The 19,596-nt window shown below is 42.9% G+C and overlaps 1 protein-coding gene across 1 annotated transcript in view; it reads right to left on the reverse strand.

Moving 5' to 3' along the window:
- The window catches only part of LOC129698179 (PC3-like endoprotease variant B), a 685,304-nt gene that overhangs the window by 265,037 nt on the left and 400,671 nt on the right, over nt 1-19,596 (reverse strand). The window contains exons 8-10 of the mRNA XM_055637132.1: nt 16,948-17,036; nt 12,632-12,804; nt 1,701-1,940 (exon numbers count right to left, since the gene is read on the reverse strand). Of these exons, the coding sequence (XP_055493107.1) occupies nt 1,701-1,940; nt 12,632-12,804; nt 16,948-17,036 (502 nt within the window). The remainder of the gene's footprint in view (nt 1-1,700; nt 1,941-12,631; nt 12,805-16,947; nt 17,037-19,596) is intronic.

Consider the following 19,596-nt stretch of genomic DNA (forward strand, 5'->3'; position numbering starts at 1 on the left):
CACTACCCAGTCCATCATCGGCTTGACCTCCCCACCATCGAAGGGATCTATTACAGTCGCTGCCTCAAAAAGGCTGCCAACATCATCAAGGACCCACACCATCCTGGCCACACTCTCATTTCTCCGCTGCCATCAGGTAGAAGGTACAGGAGCCTGAAATCTGGTACATGAACAGCTTCTTTCCCACAGCCATCAGGCTATTAAACTCACCATCAAACAAACTCTGAACTATAACAGCCTATTGCACTTTATCTGTTTATTTATGTGTATATATATGGCCTATGCTATATAGACACACTGAACTGTTTCTGTAATTATGCTTACTATATTCTGTTGTGCTGCAGCAAGGAAGAATCTCATTGTCGTATCTGGGGCACATGACAATAAACTCTCTTAACTTGACTTGACTTGATTGTGAATTACCTTGATGTGGCTTGCAGTAAGCTTGCTTTCCTATTTTGTGCACAGGTGTCACTTTTTGCACAATTATTTCAGGGGCACAGTTGGAATTTTGCCAGGTTCCAGGCCATGCATCATTCCAAGTTTTCACATATTTTTCTTGTGGACACAATTCTGAAAAGCTCCAGAACTGTAAGATCTAGGAGTATTTATGCACAAATCATTGAATGTGGTCAAATTAGTTAAGAAATCAACTTTCCTTGATCCATCTGAAGAAGTGTTCCAACTTGAAATGTCACCTATCCATGTTCACCAGAGATGCTGCCTAACCTATTGAGTTACTCCAGTACTTTGTGTCCTTTTGTACACTAACCAGCATCTGCAGTTCCTTGTTTATACACTTTTCCTTGTTAAATATTTATTTGGGAACTGAACAGTGCAACGATAGAGTTGCTGCCTCACAGCGCCAGATACCTAGATTCGATCTTAACTACAGGTGCTGTCTGTATGGAGTCTGTACATTCTCCTGTGACGACGTGGGTTTTCTCTAGGTCAGTGGTTCTTAACCATTTTTGGCATACGTACGTGCATACGCAAACAAAATACTGTATGTGGTATGTACCTTTCTTAGGTTTCTAAAAATGGGCTCAACAAATGGATATGTGATTTATGACCCCCTCATGTCCCCAGGTAAAGCCCCAAACGACCCCCCATCGGGGTCATGACCCCCCAAGTTAAGGTGCTCTGGTTTCCTCCCACATTACAAAGCCGTGTAGGTTTTGTAGCGTAATTGGCTTCTGTAAATTATTCCTAGTGGGTAGGATAGAACTAAGTACGGGTGATCGCTGGTCAGTGCAGACTCAGTGGACGAAGGGCCACCAAGTCCACACTCTATCTCTAAACTAAAAATGATCAATATTATAAAATTATCAATAATTATTAATTGTCAATAATACCTGATAAAAAGCAGATCTTTGATTTGATTTGTTTAGTGTGCAATAGATAAATGATAGCTTATAATCCTGTCTTTAGGAGATTACAATTTATTTTAATACCTATTCATATTTTTTGTAAAGTACCTATTGTACAGCAATACAAATCAACCTGTCACAAAAAATAGATGAAATAAATGACAGAATAATGTGTTTGGTTAAACATAAAAATATTTGTTTCTCTTTGCTGAAAGCTTAAATGAAACTACTTAATGCTTTATTCAAAGGGTGGCACTATCAGTGGTGCAACATTTCCAGGGCATCACTTACTTCAATATTATAATCTAGTACAATGTTACTCTGACTCACCAAGTCGAGTTCATCCATGCTATTTTTTTCAAAAGGTGAATTGCTTGCTCCTCCTGTCGGTACGACTGCCATAACTGCTGAACAAGCCTCCGAGTAAAACGTACTGAGGCCCAGGTTGCTAACAGCTCCTACTGCCACTGTGAAGATACTATTCACATATCCATCAGCGCCACAGTGATCTTCGAGCATGCCACCATTTCCAGAGGCCCAAATGAAAATATTTCCTTTACCATTTCGACCCTATAAAAGGAAGATAAAAAGATGGAAGGCTTTTGACTGATTGATTGAAAGATACTGAATGGAAACAGGCACTTCGGCCCACCAAGTCCACGTTGACCATCCGTTCACTTTGGTTCCATGTTAACACATTTTCGTATCTAATTCCTACACACACGAGGGGCAATTTACTGAAGCCAATTAACCTATAAACCTGCACATATTTGGAATGTTTTTCTAATGAAAATGGTGTGTTTTATTGAATGAAATACACTTATTTTAATACATGCAGTTATGAATTGTTGCCAGATCACTTCATTATATAACACAATTATATGGTGTTCCTGGTGTAAGCTTCCCTGGGTACATTAAAAAGTATTTTCAAAATGTGAGGGCATATTCATTGCACATATATTTATAATGTCAGCACTTCAGATACTTTTGTTAAATACAAAGAAATGTGTGCCACTTAACTACTCACTAAAAGAAAATAATATTCATTAAATTTTGTTAATTTGATAAACAAGGTGGAGCATTAAAAAAAATGGTTGGAATAAACAAACACAGGTACTCACAGTCAAGGTTTGCTTAAGGGGAAAGGAAAGAGCAAGATACTGGTATTGGATTTGTTCCCATAAAACTAATGAATACATAGTTAATAAAAATATTATTTATCTCTGGGTGCTAAATTGGCTCATGATATGGTGCTGGTGATGGCATCTATTACAGAGAATTGAAAGACGCTAATTCCTCTTGGGCATTGAAACAAAAAAAACAAACATTATCACGATGACCATCAATTATATGGCCCGCTTGATATCCACTTTTGTGAATTCAATTGTCCTGAATAACCGCAGAAATTATTATAGGCAGCCAAATTGAGCAGCCAAGGTGATTTTCTATCCCCAGAGGTGAAGTTTATTTTTGTAATATATCACAATAAAAGCTCTTTCTAATTTCCCCATAACATTATACATAAATATATTTATGATAATGCATCCAAATTAAACAGTGGCAACAACGAATCTTTGGCTGACTTAAAACATGGAAAGTATTTTTTTTAATGAAGCCACAAGGATTAAGGACAAATATAAAAATAAGGACAAAGAGTTAAGGAGAATCATGAGACTTATAATACTATTTATTTCTTATTAGTAACAAATACTTCATTTATATATACCTATTGGTACTTGTGCAGGATATTGATAGCATCAAGTCACTCAAACAAAATCTCTTCCACAAATAATACTTCATCTCTCAAGTTTAACAGATGCAATGCTATTCTACCTAAGCAACATTAACTGAATTTCAAACCAGTTTATTATCACTTGCATTAATCATTCATTTATTTTTCAACAAATAAAAGCCATTTTCAATATAGATACAAGGATCTGCAGATATTGCTTTACCATAAAGATCCAAAGTGCTGGAATAACAGTGGGTCAAAAGGCAACTCCAGAGATACTGATAGGCAATGTTTTGGATGAGGACCCTTCTTCAGACCGTTTGTTGTAGGGGAGAGAAAGTTGGAAGAGAGGTGGGGATGGGACAAATTCTGACGAGTGATAGGTGGGTATATGTGAAGTCAGGCCCATACGAAGCTTTTCAAAAAGGGGGGTGGCATGGCAGGATTACAAATAATTTAATGTTAAATAATGTGCGCGCTGCGCATATCACGAGTGTGATGCGTGATGTCCCTTGATGCCGGGGTCAAAGAAGCTCAGGGGTTTTAGATGCTCTCTGATGCATTCTGAGCCTTATTTTGGAGTATTTTTGTATCAAATTTATGACCAATATTTCAGAAATTAACAGGAATCTGAGAGGTAGCTTTTTCACACAAAGGGTGGTGGGTGTATGGAACGAGCTACCAGAGGAGGTAGTTAAGGCTGGGACTATGCTAATGTTTAAGAGACATTTGGACACGTACATGGATAGGACAGATTTAGATGGATATGGGCCAAACGCGTGTGAGTGGGACCAGTTTAGATGGGACATGTTGGTCGGTGTGGGCAAGTTGGGCTGAAGGGCCTGTTTCCACACTGCATCATTCTATGACTAAAAAGTTAAGAAGAAAAATGCATGTAGATAAGTAGAGCAGATTTGAAAAAGGAGTGAAATGTAAAGGCAGAGAGAGGTTTATGGGTGGAAAGAAACATAGGATAGTAGGGGGGAGAGTAGGCTTGGGCAGATGGGTGAAGGGAAAATAGACACAAAGTGCTCGAGTAACTCAGTGGGTCAGGCAGCATCTGCGGAGAATATGAATAGGTGACGTTTCACAGAGTACTGGAGTAATTCAGCGGGTCAGGCTGCATCCCTGGAGAAAATATATAGATTATATTTCGGGTCAAGACCCTTCTTCAGTAATATTCATGACGTGACGTGCATAGACATTCCTGAATGTTACCCAAACCATCGTGAGCTACTTTGTTACGGTGCTTGCCCTCTCCTATAACGTCTCTGCTGCCTTGGGTGATGCACGGCAGGACACAAGCTTTGGGACACGGTGCGAAGCTGTTGCCGTCTGTCCCAGCCTGGTAAAAACCTGGATGGAGTGGATGTGGAGAGGATGTTTCCACTGGTGGGAGACACTCGGACCAGTGGCCACAGCCTCAGAATTAAAAGACATTCCTTTAGGAAGGAGATGAGCAGGAATTTCTTCAGTCAGAGGGTGGTGAACTGTGGAATTCATTGCCACAGACAGCTGTGGAGGTCAAGTCAATGAAAATTTTTCAGGAGGAGATTGATAGATTCTTGATTGATACGGGTGTCAGAGATAATGGGGAGAAGGCAGGACATTAGGTTTGAGAGGGAAAGATAGATAGAGACATAGAGTGATGCAGTATGGAAACAGGCCCTTCAGCCCAGAATGTCCCATCTACACTAGTCCCACCTGCCCATGTTTGATCCATATCCCTCCAAACCTGTCCTATCCATGTACCTGTCTAACTGTTTCTTAAATGTTGCGATAGTCTCTGCCTCAACTACCTCCTCTAGCAGCTTGTTCCATACATCTACCACGGTTTGTGTGAAAAATATACCCCTCAGATTCCTATTAAATCTTTTGCCCTTCACCTTAAACTTATGTCCTCTGCTCCTCGATTCACTTACTCTGGGCAAAAGACTCAACCATATCTATTCAAATCATGATTTTATACACCTCTATTAGATCATCCCTCATCCTCCTGTGCTCCATGAAGTGGAATCCCAGCCTACTCAACCTCTCCCTAGAGCTCTTGCCCTCTAGTCCTGGCAACATCCTCATAAATCTTCACTGTACCCTTTCCAGTTTGATGACATCTTCCCTATAACACGGTGCCCAGAACTGAATACAATACTCTGAATGCGACCTCACCAACATCTTATGCAACTGCAACATGACCTCCCAACTTCTATACTCAGCCTGACCCGCTGAGATACTCCAGCACTCTGTGAAACATCACAGAACAGGGCAAGATTAGCAAGTTTGCTGATGATACAGAAGTGAGTGGTTTTGCAGATAGTGAAGATGGTTGTGAAAAATTGCAGCAGGATCTGGATCAATTAGCCAGATGGGCAGAGGAATGGTTGCATGGTTCCTTGAAGGTCGAGTCGCAGGTATATCAGGTGGTCAAAAAGTATTTTGGCACTTTGGCCTTCATCAGTCAGAGTATTGAGTATAGAGGTTGGGAGGTCATGTTGCAGTTGTATAAGACATTGGTGAGACCGCATTTAGAATATTGTGTTCAGTTCTGGGCACCATGTTATAGGAAAGATGTCAAACTGAAAAGAGTACTGAAATGATCCCCATCCTGGATCAGTCCAATCAGGGTTGTGTCGTCCGCAAATTTGAGAAGCTTGATGTGTCTGTGGAGGTGCAGTCATTGGTGTGGCGAGAGTAGAGGAGAGGGGAGAGTACGCATCTTGCGGTGCTCCTATGCTGAGCAGTTGCGGGTCCGAGATATGCTTTCCCTCCTCACATGCTGCTTCCTGTCTGTCAGAAAGCTGGTGATCCACCGACAGAGGGGTTCAGGCACAGTCAACTCAGAAAGTTTGGAGCGTAGTAGCTCTGGCACAACGTTGTTGAATGCAGAGCAAAAATCAACAAACAAAATCCTTGCATAGGTCCCCTGGCGTTCTAGGTGCTAGAGGATGAAGTGCAGGCCCAGATTGATTGCGTCATCCACAGATCTATTGGCCCAATATGCAAAATGCAGAGGGTCCAGCAGGGGATTGTAATATTTTTCAGTTTGGCTAGCACAAGCCTTTCAAGGGTCTTCATGACTACAGAGGTCAGTGCGACATGCCTGTAGTCATTAAGATCAATAATCCTTGCCTTTTTGGGTACAGGGACAATAGTGGAGACTTTGGAATAGTACATCTTGGCAGGAACTGGTTAAAAATTAGTAATTGGGTGTGAAGTGATGATTGATGTGGGGTGGGTGTAGAAGGGCCGAGTCTTTGCAGACCGAGGTCAGGCTGTGAGTGGGTGTGAAGTGTTGGTTGGGGTGGGAAAGGGTCCACTCTTAAGACAGTGGAATTGATTGTAGACTTTAGGAGAGCTCCCCCTCCCCTCACCCTACTCATCATCAACAACACCACAGTCACATCTGTGGAGTCTTTTAAGTTCCTGGGAACCATCATCTCCAAGGACCTTAAGTGGGGGTCTACCATCGACCCCACAGTCAAATTGGCCCAACAGAGGATGTACTTCCTACAGCAGCTGAGGAAGCACAATCTGCCACAGGCAATGATGGTCCAATTCTACATGGCCATCGTAGAGTCTGTTCTCACCTTCTCCATCATGGTCTGGTTTGGCTCAGCCACCAAGCACGGCACCTGGAGGCTGCAGCAAATCGTTTGATCAGCAGAGAAGGTTATTTGCTGCAACTTTCGCTCCATTGATGAACTGTACACTGCAAGGGCCAGGAAGCGAGTGGGCAAGATCATCTCTGACCCCTCTCACCCTGGCTCTTTGAATCACTTCACTCTGGAAGGTGACTCCGGATTGTCAAAGCTGCCACAGCCAGACATTAAAACAGTTTTTATCCATGAGCAGTTGCTCTACTCAACAGCCAAAAATCTGTAGCCTCCCTTTGATCTAGTATTTTAACCATATAACCATATAACCATATAACAATTACAGCACGGAAACAGGCCATCTCGGCCCTACAAGTCCATGCCGAACAAATTTTTTTTCCCCTTAGTCCCACCTGCCTGCACTCGTACCATAACCCTCCATTCCCTTCTCATCCATATGCCTATCCAATTTATTTTTAAATGATACCAATGAACCTGCCTCCACCTCTTCCACTGGGAGCTCATTCCACACCGCCACCACTCTCTGCGTAAAGAAGTTCCCCCTCATATTACCCCTAAACTTCTGTCCCTTAATTCTGAAGTCATGTCCTCTTGTTTGAATCTTCCCTATTCTCAAAGGGAAAAGCTTGTCCACATCAACTCTGTCTATCCCTCTCATCATTTTAAAGACCTCTATCAGGTCCCCCCTTAACCTTCTGCGCTCCAGAGAATAAAGACCTAACTTATTCAACCTATCTCTGTAACTTAGTTGTTGAAACCCAGGCAACATTCTAGTAAATCTCCTCTGTACTCTCTCTATTTTGTTGACATCCTTCCTATAATTTGGCGACCAAAATTGTACCCCATACTCCAGATTTGGTCTCACCAATGCCTTGTACAATTTTAACATTACATCCCAGCTTCTATACTCAATGCTCTGATTTATAAAGGCTAGCATACCAAAAGCTTTCTTTACCACCCTATCTATATGAGATTCCACCTTCAAGGAACTATGCACGGTTATACCCAGGTCCCTCTGTTCAACTGTATTCTTCAATTCCCTACCATTTACCATGTACGTCCTATTTCAATTTGTCCTGCCAAGGTGTGTAGCACCTCACATTTATCAGCATTAAACTCCATCTGCCATCTTTCAGCCCATTTTTCCAAATGGCCTAAATCACTCTGTAGACTTTGGAAATCCTCTTCATTATCCACAACACCCCCTATCTTGGTATCATCTGCATACTTACTAATCCAATTTACCACACCTTCATCCAGATCATTGATGTACATGACAAACAACAAAGGACCCAACACAGATCCCTGAGGCACCCCACTAGTCACCTGCCTCCAACCCGATAAACAGCCACCCACCATTACCCTCTGGCTTCTCCCATTCAGCCACTGTTGAATCCATCTTGCTATTCCTGCATTTATACCCAACAGTTGAACCTGCTTAACCAACCTTCCATGAGGAACCTTGTCAAAGGCCTTACTAAAGTCCATATAGACAACATCCACTGCTTTACCCTCGTCAATTTCCCTAGTAACCTCTTCAAAAAATTCAAGAAGATTAGTCAAACATGACCTTCCAGGCACAAATCCATGTTGACTGTTCCTAATCAGACCCTGTTTATCTAGATGCTTATATATATTGTCTCTAAGTATCTTTTCCATTAATTTGCCCACCACTGAAGTCAAACTAACAGGTCTATAATTGCTAGGTTTACTCTTAGAACCCTTTTTAAACAATGGAACAACATGCGCAGTACGCCAATCCTCGGGGACTATTCCCGTTTCTAATGACATTTGAAATATTTCTGTCATAGCCCCGGCTATTTCTACACTAACTTCCCTCAATGTCCTAGGGAATATCCTGTCAGGACCTGGAGACTTATCCACTTTTATATTTTTCAAAAGTGTCAGTACTTCTTTTACTTTGAACCTTATAGCTACTCTACTAGTTTCCCTTACCTCACATAATTCAATCTCCTTCTCCTTGGTGAATACCGAAGAAAAAAAATTGTTCAATATCTCCCCCATCTCTTTTGGCTCTGCAGATAGCTGTCCACTCTGTCTCTCCAATGGACCAATTTTATCCCTCGTTATCCTTTTGCTATTAATATAGCTGTAGAAACCCTTTGGATTTACTTTCACCTTACTTGCCAAAGCAACCTCATATCTTCTTTTAGCTTTTCTAATTTATTTCTTAAGATTCTTTTTACATTCCTTATACTCCTCAAGCACCTCATTTACTTCATGCTGCCTATAATTATTGTAGATCTCCCTCTTTTTCCGAACAAGATGTCCAATTTCCCTTGAAAACCAGGGCTCTTTCCAATTTTTACTGTTTCCTTTCAACCGAACAGGAACATAAAGATTCTGTACTCTTAAAATTTCCCCTTTAAATGTCCTCCATTTCTCTTCTACATCTTTCCCATAAAACAAAATGTCCCAGTTCACTCCTTTTAAATCATCTCGCATCGCATCAAAGTTAGCCTTTCTCCAATCAAAAATCTCAACCCTAGGTCCAGTTCTGACCCTCTCCATAATTATCTTGAAACTAATGGTATTGTGATCACTGGACCCGAAGTGCTCCCCAACGCATACCTCCGCCACCTGTCCCATCTCATTTCCTAACAGGAGGTCCAGCACTGCCCCTCCTCTAGTAGGTACCTCTATGTATTGCTGCAAAAAACTATCCTGCACACATTTTACAAACTCCAACCCATCCAGCCCATTTACAGAATGTGTTTCCCAGTCTATGTGTGGAAAGTTGAAATCTCCCACAATCACTACCTTGTGCTTACTACTAATATCTGCTATCTCCTTCATATTTGCTCTTTCCAATTCTCGTTCCCCGTTTGGCGGTCTATAATACACCCCTATAAGAGTTGCTACACCTTTCCCACTTCTCAATTCCACCCAAATAGCCTCCCTAGATGAGCCCTCCAATCTATCCTGCCAAAGCACTGCTGTAATATCTTCCCTGACTAGCAATGCAACACCTCCACCTCTTGCCCCTCCAATTCTATCACACCTGAAGCAGCGAAATCCTGGAATATTTAGTTTCCAATCACAGCCCTCCTGCAACCACGTTTCACTGATCGCCACAACATCATACTTCCAGGTGTCTATCCAGACTCATCAACCTTTCTTACAATGCTCCTAGCATTAAAATATGCACATTTAAGAAAACCCCCGTCTCTTATTCTCTGTTTATTTCCTTTTTTTTCTTTCTCCTCTTGTGTCCGAGTGCTTCCCATTTCTGCTTCCTGCCTCCCATTCTGTCTACTACCTTTCGCTATTTGAGTCCCTCGCCCCAACCATTCTAGTTTAAAGTCTCCCCAGCTGCCTTTGCAAATTTCCCCGCTAGGATATTGGTCCCCCTCGGGTTCAAGTGCAACCCATCCTTTCTGTACAGGTCCCACCTTCCCCAAAAGAAGTCCCAATGATCCAGGAACTTGAATCCCTGCCCTCTGCACCAGTCTTTCAGCCACGCATTTATCCTCCACCTCGCTCCATTCCTACTCTCACTGTCGCGTGGCACAGGCAGTAATCCTGATATGGTTACCTTTTTGGTCCTTTTTTTTAACTCTCCTCCCAACTCCCTAAATCCTCCCTTCAGGACCTCTTCCCTTTTTTTTCCTATGTCATTGGTACCTGTATGTACCACGACCTCAGGCTCCTCTCCCTCTGATTTAAGGATATCTTGGATGCGTTGAGACACGTCCGAGACCTTGGCACCAGGGAGGCAGACCACCATCCTGGTCTCCCGACTGCGTCCACAGAATCGCCTATCCGACCCCCTAACAATAGAGTCCCCAATTACTATTGCCCTCTTTTTTTCCCTAGCTTTTGGAGCAACAGGGCCGGTCTCTGTGCTGGAGGCCCGTCCGCTGTCACTACCCCCGGGTAGGCTGTCACCCCCATCCGTACTCAAACAGGAGTACTTATTTGCGAGGTGTACCGACATTGGAGTACTCACTCGTTCCTGCCTCTGCCCCTTGCCCTTCCTTAACGTGACCCACATGTCTCTCTCCCGTGGTTTTGGAGTGACCACCTCTCTATAACTCCCCTCTATGACCTCCTCACTCTCCCTGATCAGAGCGAGGTCATCGAGGTCATTTTGTTGGTTCACATGCTTGATCAATGGTGTTTTATCATTAATGCTTTATTATTATTAATGCTTAGTGTTTTCTGAGTTATTCGTAACTGTCACTGTATGTCATGTTGTTACTTGTGGGCAGAACACACAGGCAAATTCCTTGTATGTGAATACTTGGCCAATAAACTTACTTACTTACTTACTTACTTACTTACTTACTTACTTACTTACTTACTTACTTACTTACTTACTTACTTACTTACTTACTCTTTTCATACTGGAGTCTTGCCTTAAGTAGGTGTGAAGTGGTGAATGGGAAGAAGTGGGTGCAGGGTCCATTCTTTGCAGACTGGGGTCTGGCTGTGTTTGTTGGGGAGGGGGTACCAGGGTTACGTTTCTGATTTTCCAACCTGCAGTAAAACTCATTCAGGTTGTTCGTCAGCTGACGATTGTCCAAAGAGTGGGGGGCCTTCCTCTTATAGCTGGTGATTTCTTGCTTGCCCTTCCAAACGGAAGAAGAATCACAAGCTGAGAACTTGCTCCTCAAATTCGCAGAGAACCTTTCCTTAGCAGTTCTGATTCCTCTTCTCAGCTCTTTATCGATTAGGCTATCTTTTAACTCTTTAACGATTAGGCTATCGGCTTGATGCATATATGCGGGCCGAGCGGGGGTCAGCGGGGGTCCAGTGGGGGTGGCGGGGGTCCAGCCGGGGTGGCGTGGGTCCAGTGGGGGTGGCGTGGGCGGAAGATGGCTTGGGCCCCGGCAGCGGGGGGAGGCGAGGGAAGCGTCTGTTGTTGGGGTTACAGCCGCTGGGTTCAGATTCAGCCACTCCCGCCCAGCGATGGGAGAATGGTCTCCTGGTCGCCAGGCTGGCCGTTGGCGAGGCTCTGACGCCGCGAATGAAGATGCTAGACCGGGCGGGCAAACACCACACCCGGCCCGGAGAAATGGGCAGTCCCTTATGTTTCTAAATCATCTCGCGGGCCAGATTACACACCCTCACGGGTAGTTTGCCACTGAGGATAAAAAACAGACTCCCCCTCCTGCAACGCAATATTCTACTACTTACCTGGAGTAGATGCGAGGCATCGAGCTCAATGTGTGGAATGCAAATGGCAGTCTGATCCCGCCCGGGCCCACTGCGCAGACACGGAGAGACGGCGTAATTTTGCGTCGCTTCCCCAACTGTGCAGGCTCGGATGGTCGCATTTTTTTCTCCCAAATCATCCCGCGGGACGGAACCAAAATTTCAGGCTATTTCCGACAAAGTGGAAATGCTGATTGCGCTCCGATTTAAAAAAATGAAAATTCACGGGATTTTTTCTTACTCTGGGGGGAAAAAGGGGGGGGGGTGTGGTCGCACCCAACGCACCCCCCCCCTTCAGACGGCCATGGAAGTTGTGTTTTTTATTGGCAGATGATTGGACAATGGCCAGAGATGAAAAGACAAAATGTGTGAAATAAGAAAATGATAGAAGTGGTGTTTGTGTGTGGCCTCACTCTGCTCACGTTAGCAATGGTGGAGGTCATGAGCAAAGAGAGGACTGGGAAGAAAGGAGGAATGTGAAAGAGGGGAAAGAGGGCAGAGTGTTTACCTAAAATTGGAGAATTCAATGTTCATACCAAAGGGTTGTGGGCTACCCAAACGGAATATTAGATGCCGTTCATTCAGTTTTCGTGTGTGCACGCTCTGGCAATGGAGGAGACCCAGGAGAGAAAGGTCAGTATGAGAATGGAAAGTGAAGTTAAAATGTCCAGCAACCAAGAGATCCAGTAGGCCTCGGTGGACCAAGTCCAAGTTTTCAAATGCTTCTCAGAATCTCATACCTTCTCTGCCCCCTCCCTAATTGCTTTGCTTGTCAATCTTCCGGGGCCGTCAAGTTTCCTCCCATTATCTTTGGGACCCCAACAGCAGCTGTAGATATCGATATAATTGTTCTTGTAGGTGAGGGCTGCAGCTTCCAGGGCATCAGTCACTTTGCCATCCAGGATGCGAATGCCTGAATCAGGAATATAATACTTGTCATTCTGTTGTAACACAGCAGGTCATTTAATTTTCCAGAACAATTTATTTTGAAGTGTCATAACGAATATGTAATAAATGCACTAATAAGCATACAGTAGAACAAAGAAGAGTATGACACAGAAATGAGCCCTTTGACCCACAATGTTTGTGCTGGACATGATGCCAAGTTAAGCTGATCTCATCTGCCTGAAAATAATCTATATCCCTCCATTTCATGTACCTATCCAAAAGCCTCTAAAATGCCACTGTTGTATCTGGCTCCATTGCCACCCATGACAGTGTCTTCCAGGCCCGCACTACTCACATCTCCATTAAAACTTCCCCCCTCACTTCTTGTAACTGTGCCCTTTAGTGTTGGGCGTTTCCACCCTGGGGGAAAGGTTCTGACTGTCGACCCTATCTATGCCTCTCATATGTGAAACATAGTTGCTTTAGCTTGTTCCTGGTTATCATAATATACTTCTGAAATACAATCACTGTTATCATGTAGTCGATTTGCATACAGCAAGTTCCCTTAAACTACCATGTGGTAATGACTAAATAAACAGGTATGCCGTCACAGCTAATTGGGCTTTCCTCCTGCAGTGTAAATGAATTAATTTGACAACAACTATTCAAATGTATTTTCTCCAAGAGCTTATTCTGTTGCTCCACTGTGGTTCCAGGCTAGCATCAAATACTAGTATGGGGGAATTTCCACTCTGCTGTCCACATAGATTTAATAGGAACCTGAGGGGTAACTTTTTCATATGGAACAAGCTGCCAGATAAAGTGGTTGAGGCAGGAACAATGATAATGCTTTAAAGGTATTCGGACAGGAACATGGATAGGAAAGATTTAGAGGGATATGGGGCAAACATGGGCAAATGGGACTAGTTTAGATCGGCATTTGGTCAGCATAGAAAAGTTGGGCAAAATGGCCTGTTTCTGAGAAGAAAAAAAAGCCACCCAATGGTTTCTCTCACAATGCAAGAAAGTGGGAGAATTAGTTGCGAATAGTTGGCTCTAAACATCCCCTTGTAATGTCAATTAAATTTTAATGATCTTACTAGGATGGCACCAGTAGGAATTCTCAGATAATAAAAAAGGAAGATGATTGAATCCTGAAGAAAAATACAGATAGTTATCTGTCTCAAAGATTGAAGATAGGCAATAAATGCTAACCATTGAACAATGTTTACATATGATGAAAGATTTCAATGAAAACAGTGTGGTCTCACATCTTAGGTCCTGATTCCTTTACATACACTATTACTAATACATAATCCTGAAAGTTGTCAACTGCAGAATCTGGGACTGCAGCAGCTAATTAACACCATGGATCCCTCCTGCAGGAGAAGATAACACACTATGCCAAGGTATGTCAGAGCACTGTGGGATGGAAATGCTATCATTCAACATTTAACAGTACATGTAGCAGAAGCAACTGTAATGATTAGTATTAACCATGCCTGGCAGCGGGGCATGACGATATTGAAGCCTTTATCTGTGAGGTTGCAAGAATGAAAGTATTTTTCCTTACTCATAAGGTTCCACCAAAGAGTGGCTCAAGCAAATCAAAATTAAGAAAATGGCTGTTTCCTCCAGGATGTAATGTAGAAGGTTGACGTTAAATTACAAATAACAATTTCAATCACTCAATCTTTCCCCCCTGCTCCCTCTACTCTGTTATCCAATGGCTCTAACATCGGGGAGTAAAAACCATATATGTGAACTAATGCCAGTTGGGAAAAAGAGTTGGGAAAATCAAATACTATGGAACTTGATATGTAAACCGAATCATAAAAATGAATCATAAAAATAATAAACATAAAAATAACGAGGAATAAACCATCATGGCCACAGGGGTACTGCCACAAAGTGGCTTCTGAAACTAGAACTCATAAAAGGTCCCAATAATACATAATCCAACATTGTCTTGAAAGGGCAGAGTCCTTCTGCTGCTGGACATTGAGGGGCTGAGTCTGGTGGGGGCATCCCTCAAATATAGGAAGGAATATCACCCCAGAGAGCAACATGAGTAACAAGGGTGTTTTGTGTAAAGATAGGTACAAATACTAATGAATATGACCCTATTGAATATGTAGACTCTGAAAATGTATGAAGAGATTTTGCATTGTTTTTCATAAGATCATAAGTTATAGGAACAGAATTAAGCCTTTCGGCCTATCAAGTCTACTCCGCCATTCAATCAAGGCTGATCTATCTCTCCTTCCTAACCCCATTCTCCTGATCTCTCCCCATAACCTCTGACACCCGTACTAATCAAGAATCTATCTATCTCTGCCTTAAATATATCCATTGACTTGGCCTCCACTGTCTTCTATGGCAAAGAATTCCACAGATTCACCACTATTTGACTAAAGAAATTCCTCCTCATCTCCTTCCTAAAAGAACGTCTTTTAATTCTGAAGCTGTGACCTCTAGTCCTAGATTCTCCCATTAGTGGAAACATCCTCTCCACATCCACTCTATTCAAGCCTTTCACTATTCTGTACATTTTTTTTTAATATATATTTTTCATTATGACTAAAGTATATTTTTAAAATGTGTTTGGAACTTATTGTGTTTCCCTTGCCTCTTGTTGTTCTTTCTCTCTTTGTTGCAGGATAAGTGAGGATTGATTCCCATTGTAACGTCTATTGTGCAGCTGTCATTACTTCAGAAGAAGAGCAACAAGGAGATTGGGTAAACGGCATTCCAGTATTCATGTTGTTATTTCAAAATTGTTACCCATAGACTGCTGGAATTGTAATGAAAAGGGGAAAAAAGATTGTGCAAAATGTTCCCAATTTCTGCATTTAATCATTGTTGGAAACCCTGGCAAGGGTCACAAGTGAAAGGCACATGACCTTCAAATTGATCTGCTTAGGTGAAGGTGGGACAACATTTGCAGGGATAGGTGGCAGAAGAGGCAAAGCAGCATCGTCCTACACTAGTCTGACCAGCAAGAGGCCAGCAACAAACACTGGGATGATGCAAGTGTCATCAGAAGCTGCTGAAGTGAAGTACAGCAAAAAGATTGTTGAAACCTTTGGTAGTACTAGGCATAAAGTTTGGTGTAGAGATTAAAGTCACATCTTTGGAGCGTGGGAGGAAACCAAAGCACCTGATGAAAACCCAGGCGGTCACAGGGCAAACGTACAACTCTGTACAGACATCACCCTTATCCATTATGTTCATAATGCTAAAGGGCCTGTCCCACTGTACAAGTTCTCCTGAGTTTTCCCCTGATTCGAACTTGGAGAATGTCCGTAGCGGGTCCGTAGGAGTTCGTGGATGTCTCGTAGCGGCTCGTATAAGTAACAGTAGGTACTCTGGAAATCCGGTAAACTCGTGATGTTTTTTCAACACTGTGAAAAATGTCCTCGAGTAAAAAAATACTTGTGATGAAAAAAATGGTTACATTTTATCCGTACGAGCCGTTATGAGACATACACGAACACCTATGGACCCGCTAGAGAAATTCTCCAAGTTCGAATCAGGGGAAAACTCGGGAGAACTCTTGAATTACCTTGTATAGTGGGACAGGCCCTTAAAGCTGATACAGTATCTTGCAAAGCATCTTAAAGTTGAAAATCAAATTTTATATTTAGAATACTGCTTAAAATCAAACAAAAATGGCAAGATATCTGTGTTACAGCATCAAAATAGCATATTCCTGATCTGTTTGCATCAAACAGTGTTGATATGGGCAGCAATTGCTGCCTTCCATCACCAGAGACCGAGGTTTGATCCTGTCTATGGGTGCTGTCGGTATGGAGTTTGTACGTTCTACCTGTGACAGCGTGGGTTTTCTCTGGGTGCTCTGGTTTCCTCTCACACTCCAAAGACGTACAGGTTTGTAGATTAATTGCCTTCAGTAAAATTGTAAATTGACCCTAGTGTGTAGGATAGTGTTAGTGTGGGGGGGTTCGCTGGTTGGGGCGGACTCGGTGGGCTGAAGAGCGTGTTTCCAAGCTGTATCTCTAAAGTAAAGTAAAGTAAATCTGCAATTGCCCATCATGCCCAAGTCAACAAAGCTACAATCTACGCAGAAATGGTGCAATGTGCACTAGGGATATGATATCATGCAATATTAAACAAAATTGCCTTGACTCTAATGTAGATTAATTACCTCCAATTCTTGCATTATATGCAATGCCAACTCCACAGAAGTTGTTGTTAGCTTCCATTGCTACTTCACCAGCACATTTTGTTCCATGACTTGGAAACATGAAAAGACACAAAAGCAGGAATGATGTGATGTACATGTCAATAAGGGACTACACAACAATATGCCCGAACATTTTTATATTGGATTCAGAAATAGAGACACAGTGATGCAGCTGGTAAAGCTGCTGTCTCACAGCGGCCAGAGTTCGATCTTGACCTTGGGTGCTGTCCATGTGGAGGTTGGATGATTTCATTGTGACCTTGTGGGTATCCTCTGGAAGTGGCAGTTTTCTCTCACATCCCAAAGAGATGCAGGTTTGTAGGTTAAACACAAAATGCTGGACTAACTCAACGGGTCAGGCAGCATCTCTGGCGAAAAGGAATAGGTGACGTTTTTAGACCTTTGCTGAAGAGGGTCTTGATCCAAAACATCACCTATTCCTTTTCTCCAGAGATGCTGTCTCTATTGCTGAGTTACTCCAGCATTTTATGTCTATCTTCGGTGTAAACCAGCATCTGCAGTCCCCTTTCTACAGGTTTATTGATTAATAGAGTCAAAGAATCATAGAATCATAAAGCGTGGAAGCAGGCCCTTCGGCCCAACTTGCCCACACCAACCAACATGTCCCATCGCCACTAGCTCGACCTGCCTGTGTTTGGCCATATCCCTCTAAACCTGTCTTATCCATGAACCTGTATAAATGTTTCTTAAACATTATGATTGTTCCTGCCTCAACTATCTCCTTCGGCAGCTCATTTCGTACACCCACCACCCTTTGCGTAAAAAGGTTATCTTTAAATTACCCCTCAATGGTTAATTGGCATCCATAAATTGCCCCTAATGTGTGGGGAGTAGATGCAAAAATGGGATAACAGAACTAGTGTAAATGGGTGATCGATGGTCAGCATGGAGCATGGACTGGTGGGCTGAAGGGCCTGTTTCCTTGCTGTATTTTTCAATCAAACGATCAAATATAAAAATTCACAGGACATTGGCCCATTGGTTTTTCAAGTGGAAATATTGTATGTCATGTTTATTTGCGGCTGGTGTTCCGCAGAAAAACACTAATTATCATCTACTTGTCTTCTAGGGATTGTTGGAGTGTTCTTTGAAATGTGGATATCTGCAGAAGGTTAAATTGAGGATCCACATACCTCTACTCCATCGTTAGATTCACCATTGAGCCCAGCAGCAGAGCAATAACTAAACATTGAACATGAAAAAGTACAGCACAGATACAACACCTTCAGCCCACAATGTCTGCGCGTAACATAATGAAAGATAATTAAAAAAGTCTAATAAAGTAGGATCCCAATCCAAAATGCACCCTGCCTTTTTCTCCAGAGATGCTGCCTGGCCTGCTGAGTTACTCCGGCACTGTGTCTATCTTTAAGGAAAGATTAACTTGGACAAGTAAATATATAGAAAACGTTTAATGGAATATGGACCAAACATAGGCAAATAGGGCTAGCCTAGATGGGGCATCTTGGTCGGTATGGGCAAATTGGGCCAAAGGGCCTGTTTCAATGCTATATGACTCCATGACAGTGACTCCTCTGACTGCACATGATCCATGTCCCTCCATTTCCTGCAAATCCATATGCCAATCCAAAAGCATCTTAAACACACTATCGTATCTGCTTCACCATCCCTGGCATTGCGTTCAAGGCACCCACCACACTCTGTGCAAAAAAAGATCTCCGGCACATCTCCTTTAAATTTTGCCTTTTTAAGTTTTTCATCCAATCCTTGACATTTCCACCCTGGGGAAAAACCACCCGCTGAATAGTGTGTGGATGCACTGAATCTAACCCTTGGCATAACATCAGGGCAGAAACTGGATGAAGTGAACCACCCTGCAAGTGAAGGAAACCAAGTGTGGAGTTCATAGGTTCAGAGGACATCGGAGCAATAGACAATAGGTGCAAGAGCAAGCCATTCGGTCCTTTGAGCCAGCACCATCATTCAATGTGATCATGGCTGATCATCCACAATCAGTACCCCGTTCCTGCCTTCTCCCCATATCCTCTGACTCCACTAACTTTAAGAGCCCTATCTAGCTCTGTCTTGAATGTATCCAGAGAACCGGCCTCCACTGCCCTCTGAGGCAGAGAATTCCACACACTCACCACTCTCTGTGAGAAAAAGTGTTTCCTCACATCCGTTCTAAATGGCTTACCCCTTATTCTTAAACTGTGGCCCCTGGTTCTGGACTCCCCCAACATCGGGAACATGTTTCCTGCCTCTAGCGTGTCCAAACCCACAGAACTGCACAGAATACTCCAGGTGTGGTCTCACTGGGGCCCTGTACAACTGCAGGAGGACCTCTTTGCTCCTATACTCAACTCCTCCTGTTATGAAGGCCAACATGCTATTTGCTTTCTTCACTGCCTGCTGTACCTGCATGCTTACTTTCATTGACTGATGAACAAGGACCCCCAGATCCCGTTGTACTTCCCCTTTTCCCAACCACATCATTTAGATAATAATCTGCCTTCCTGTTTTTGCTACCAAAGTGGATAACCTCACATTTATCCACATTAAACTGAATCTGCCATGCATCTGCCCACTCACCCAACCTGTCCAATTCACCTTCTCACAGGGTAGCAT

The sequence above is a fragment of the Leucoraja erinacea genome, chromosome 6 (assembly GCF_028641065.1).
Source record: "Leucoraja erinacea ecotype New England chromosome 6, Leri_hhj_1, whole genome shotgun sequence".
NCBI classification, from domain to species: domain Eukaryota; kingdom Metazoa; phylum Chordata; class Chondrichthyes; order Rajiformes; family Rajidae; genus Leucoraja; species Leucoraja erinaceus.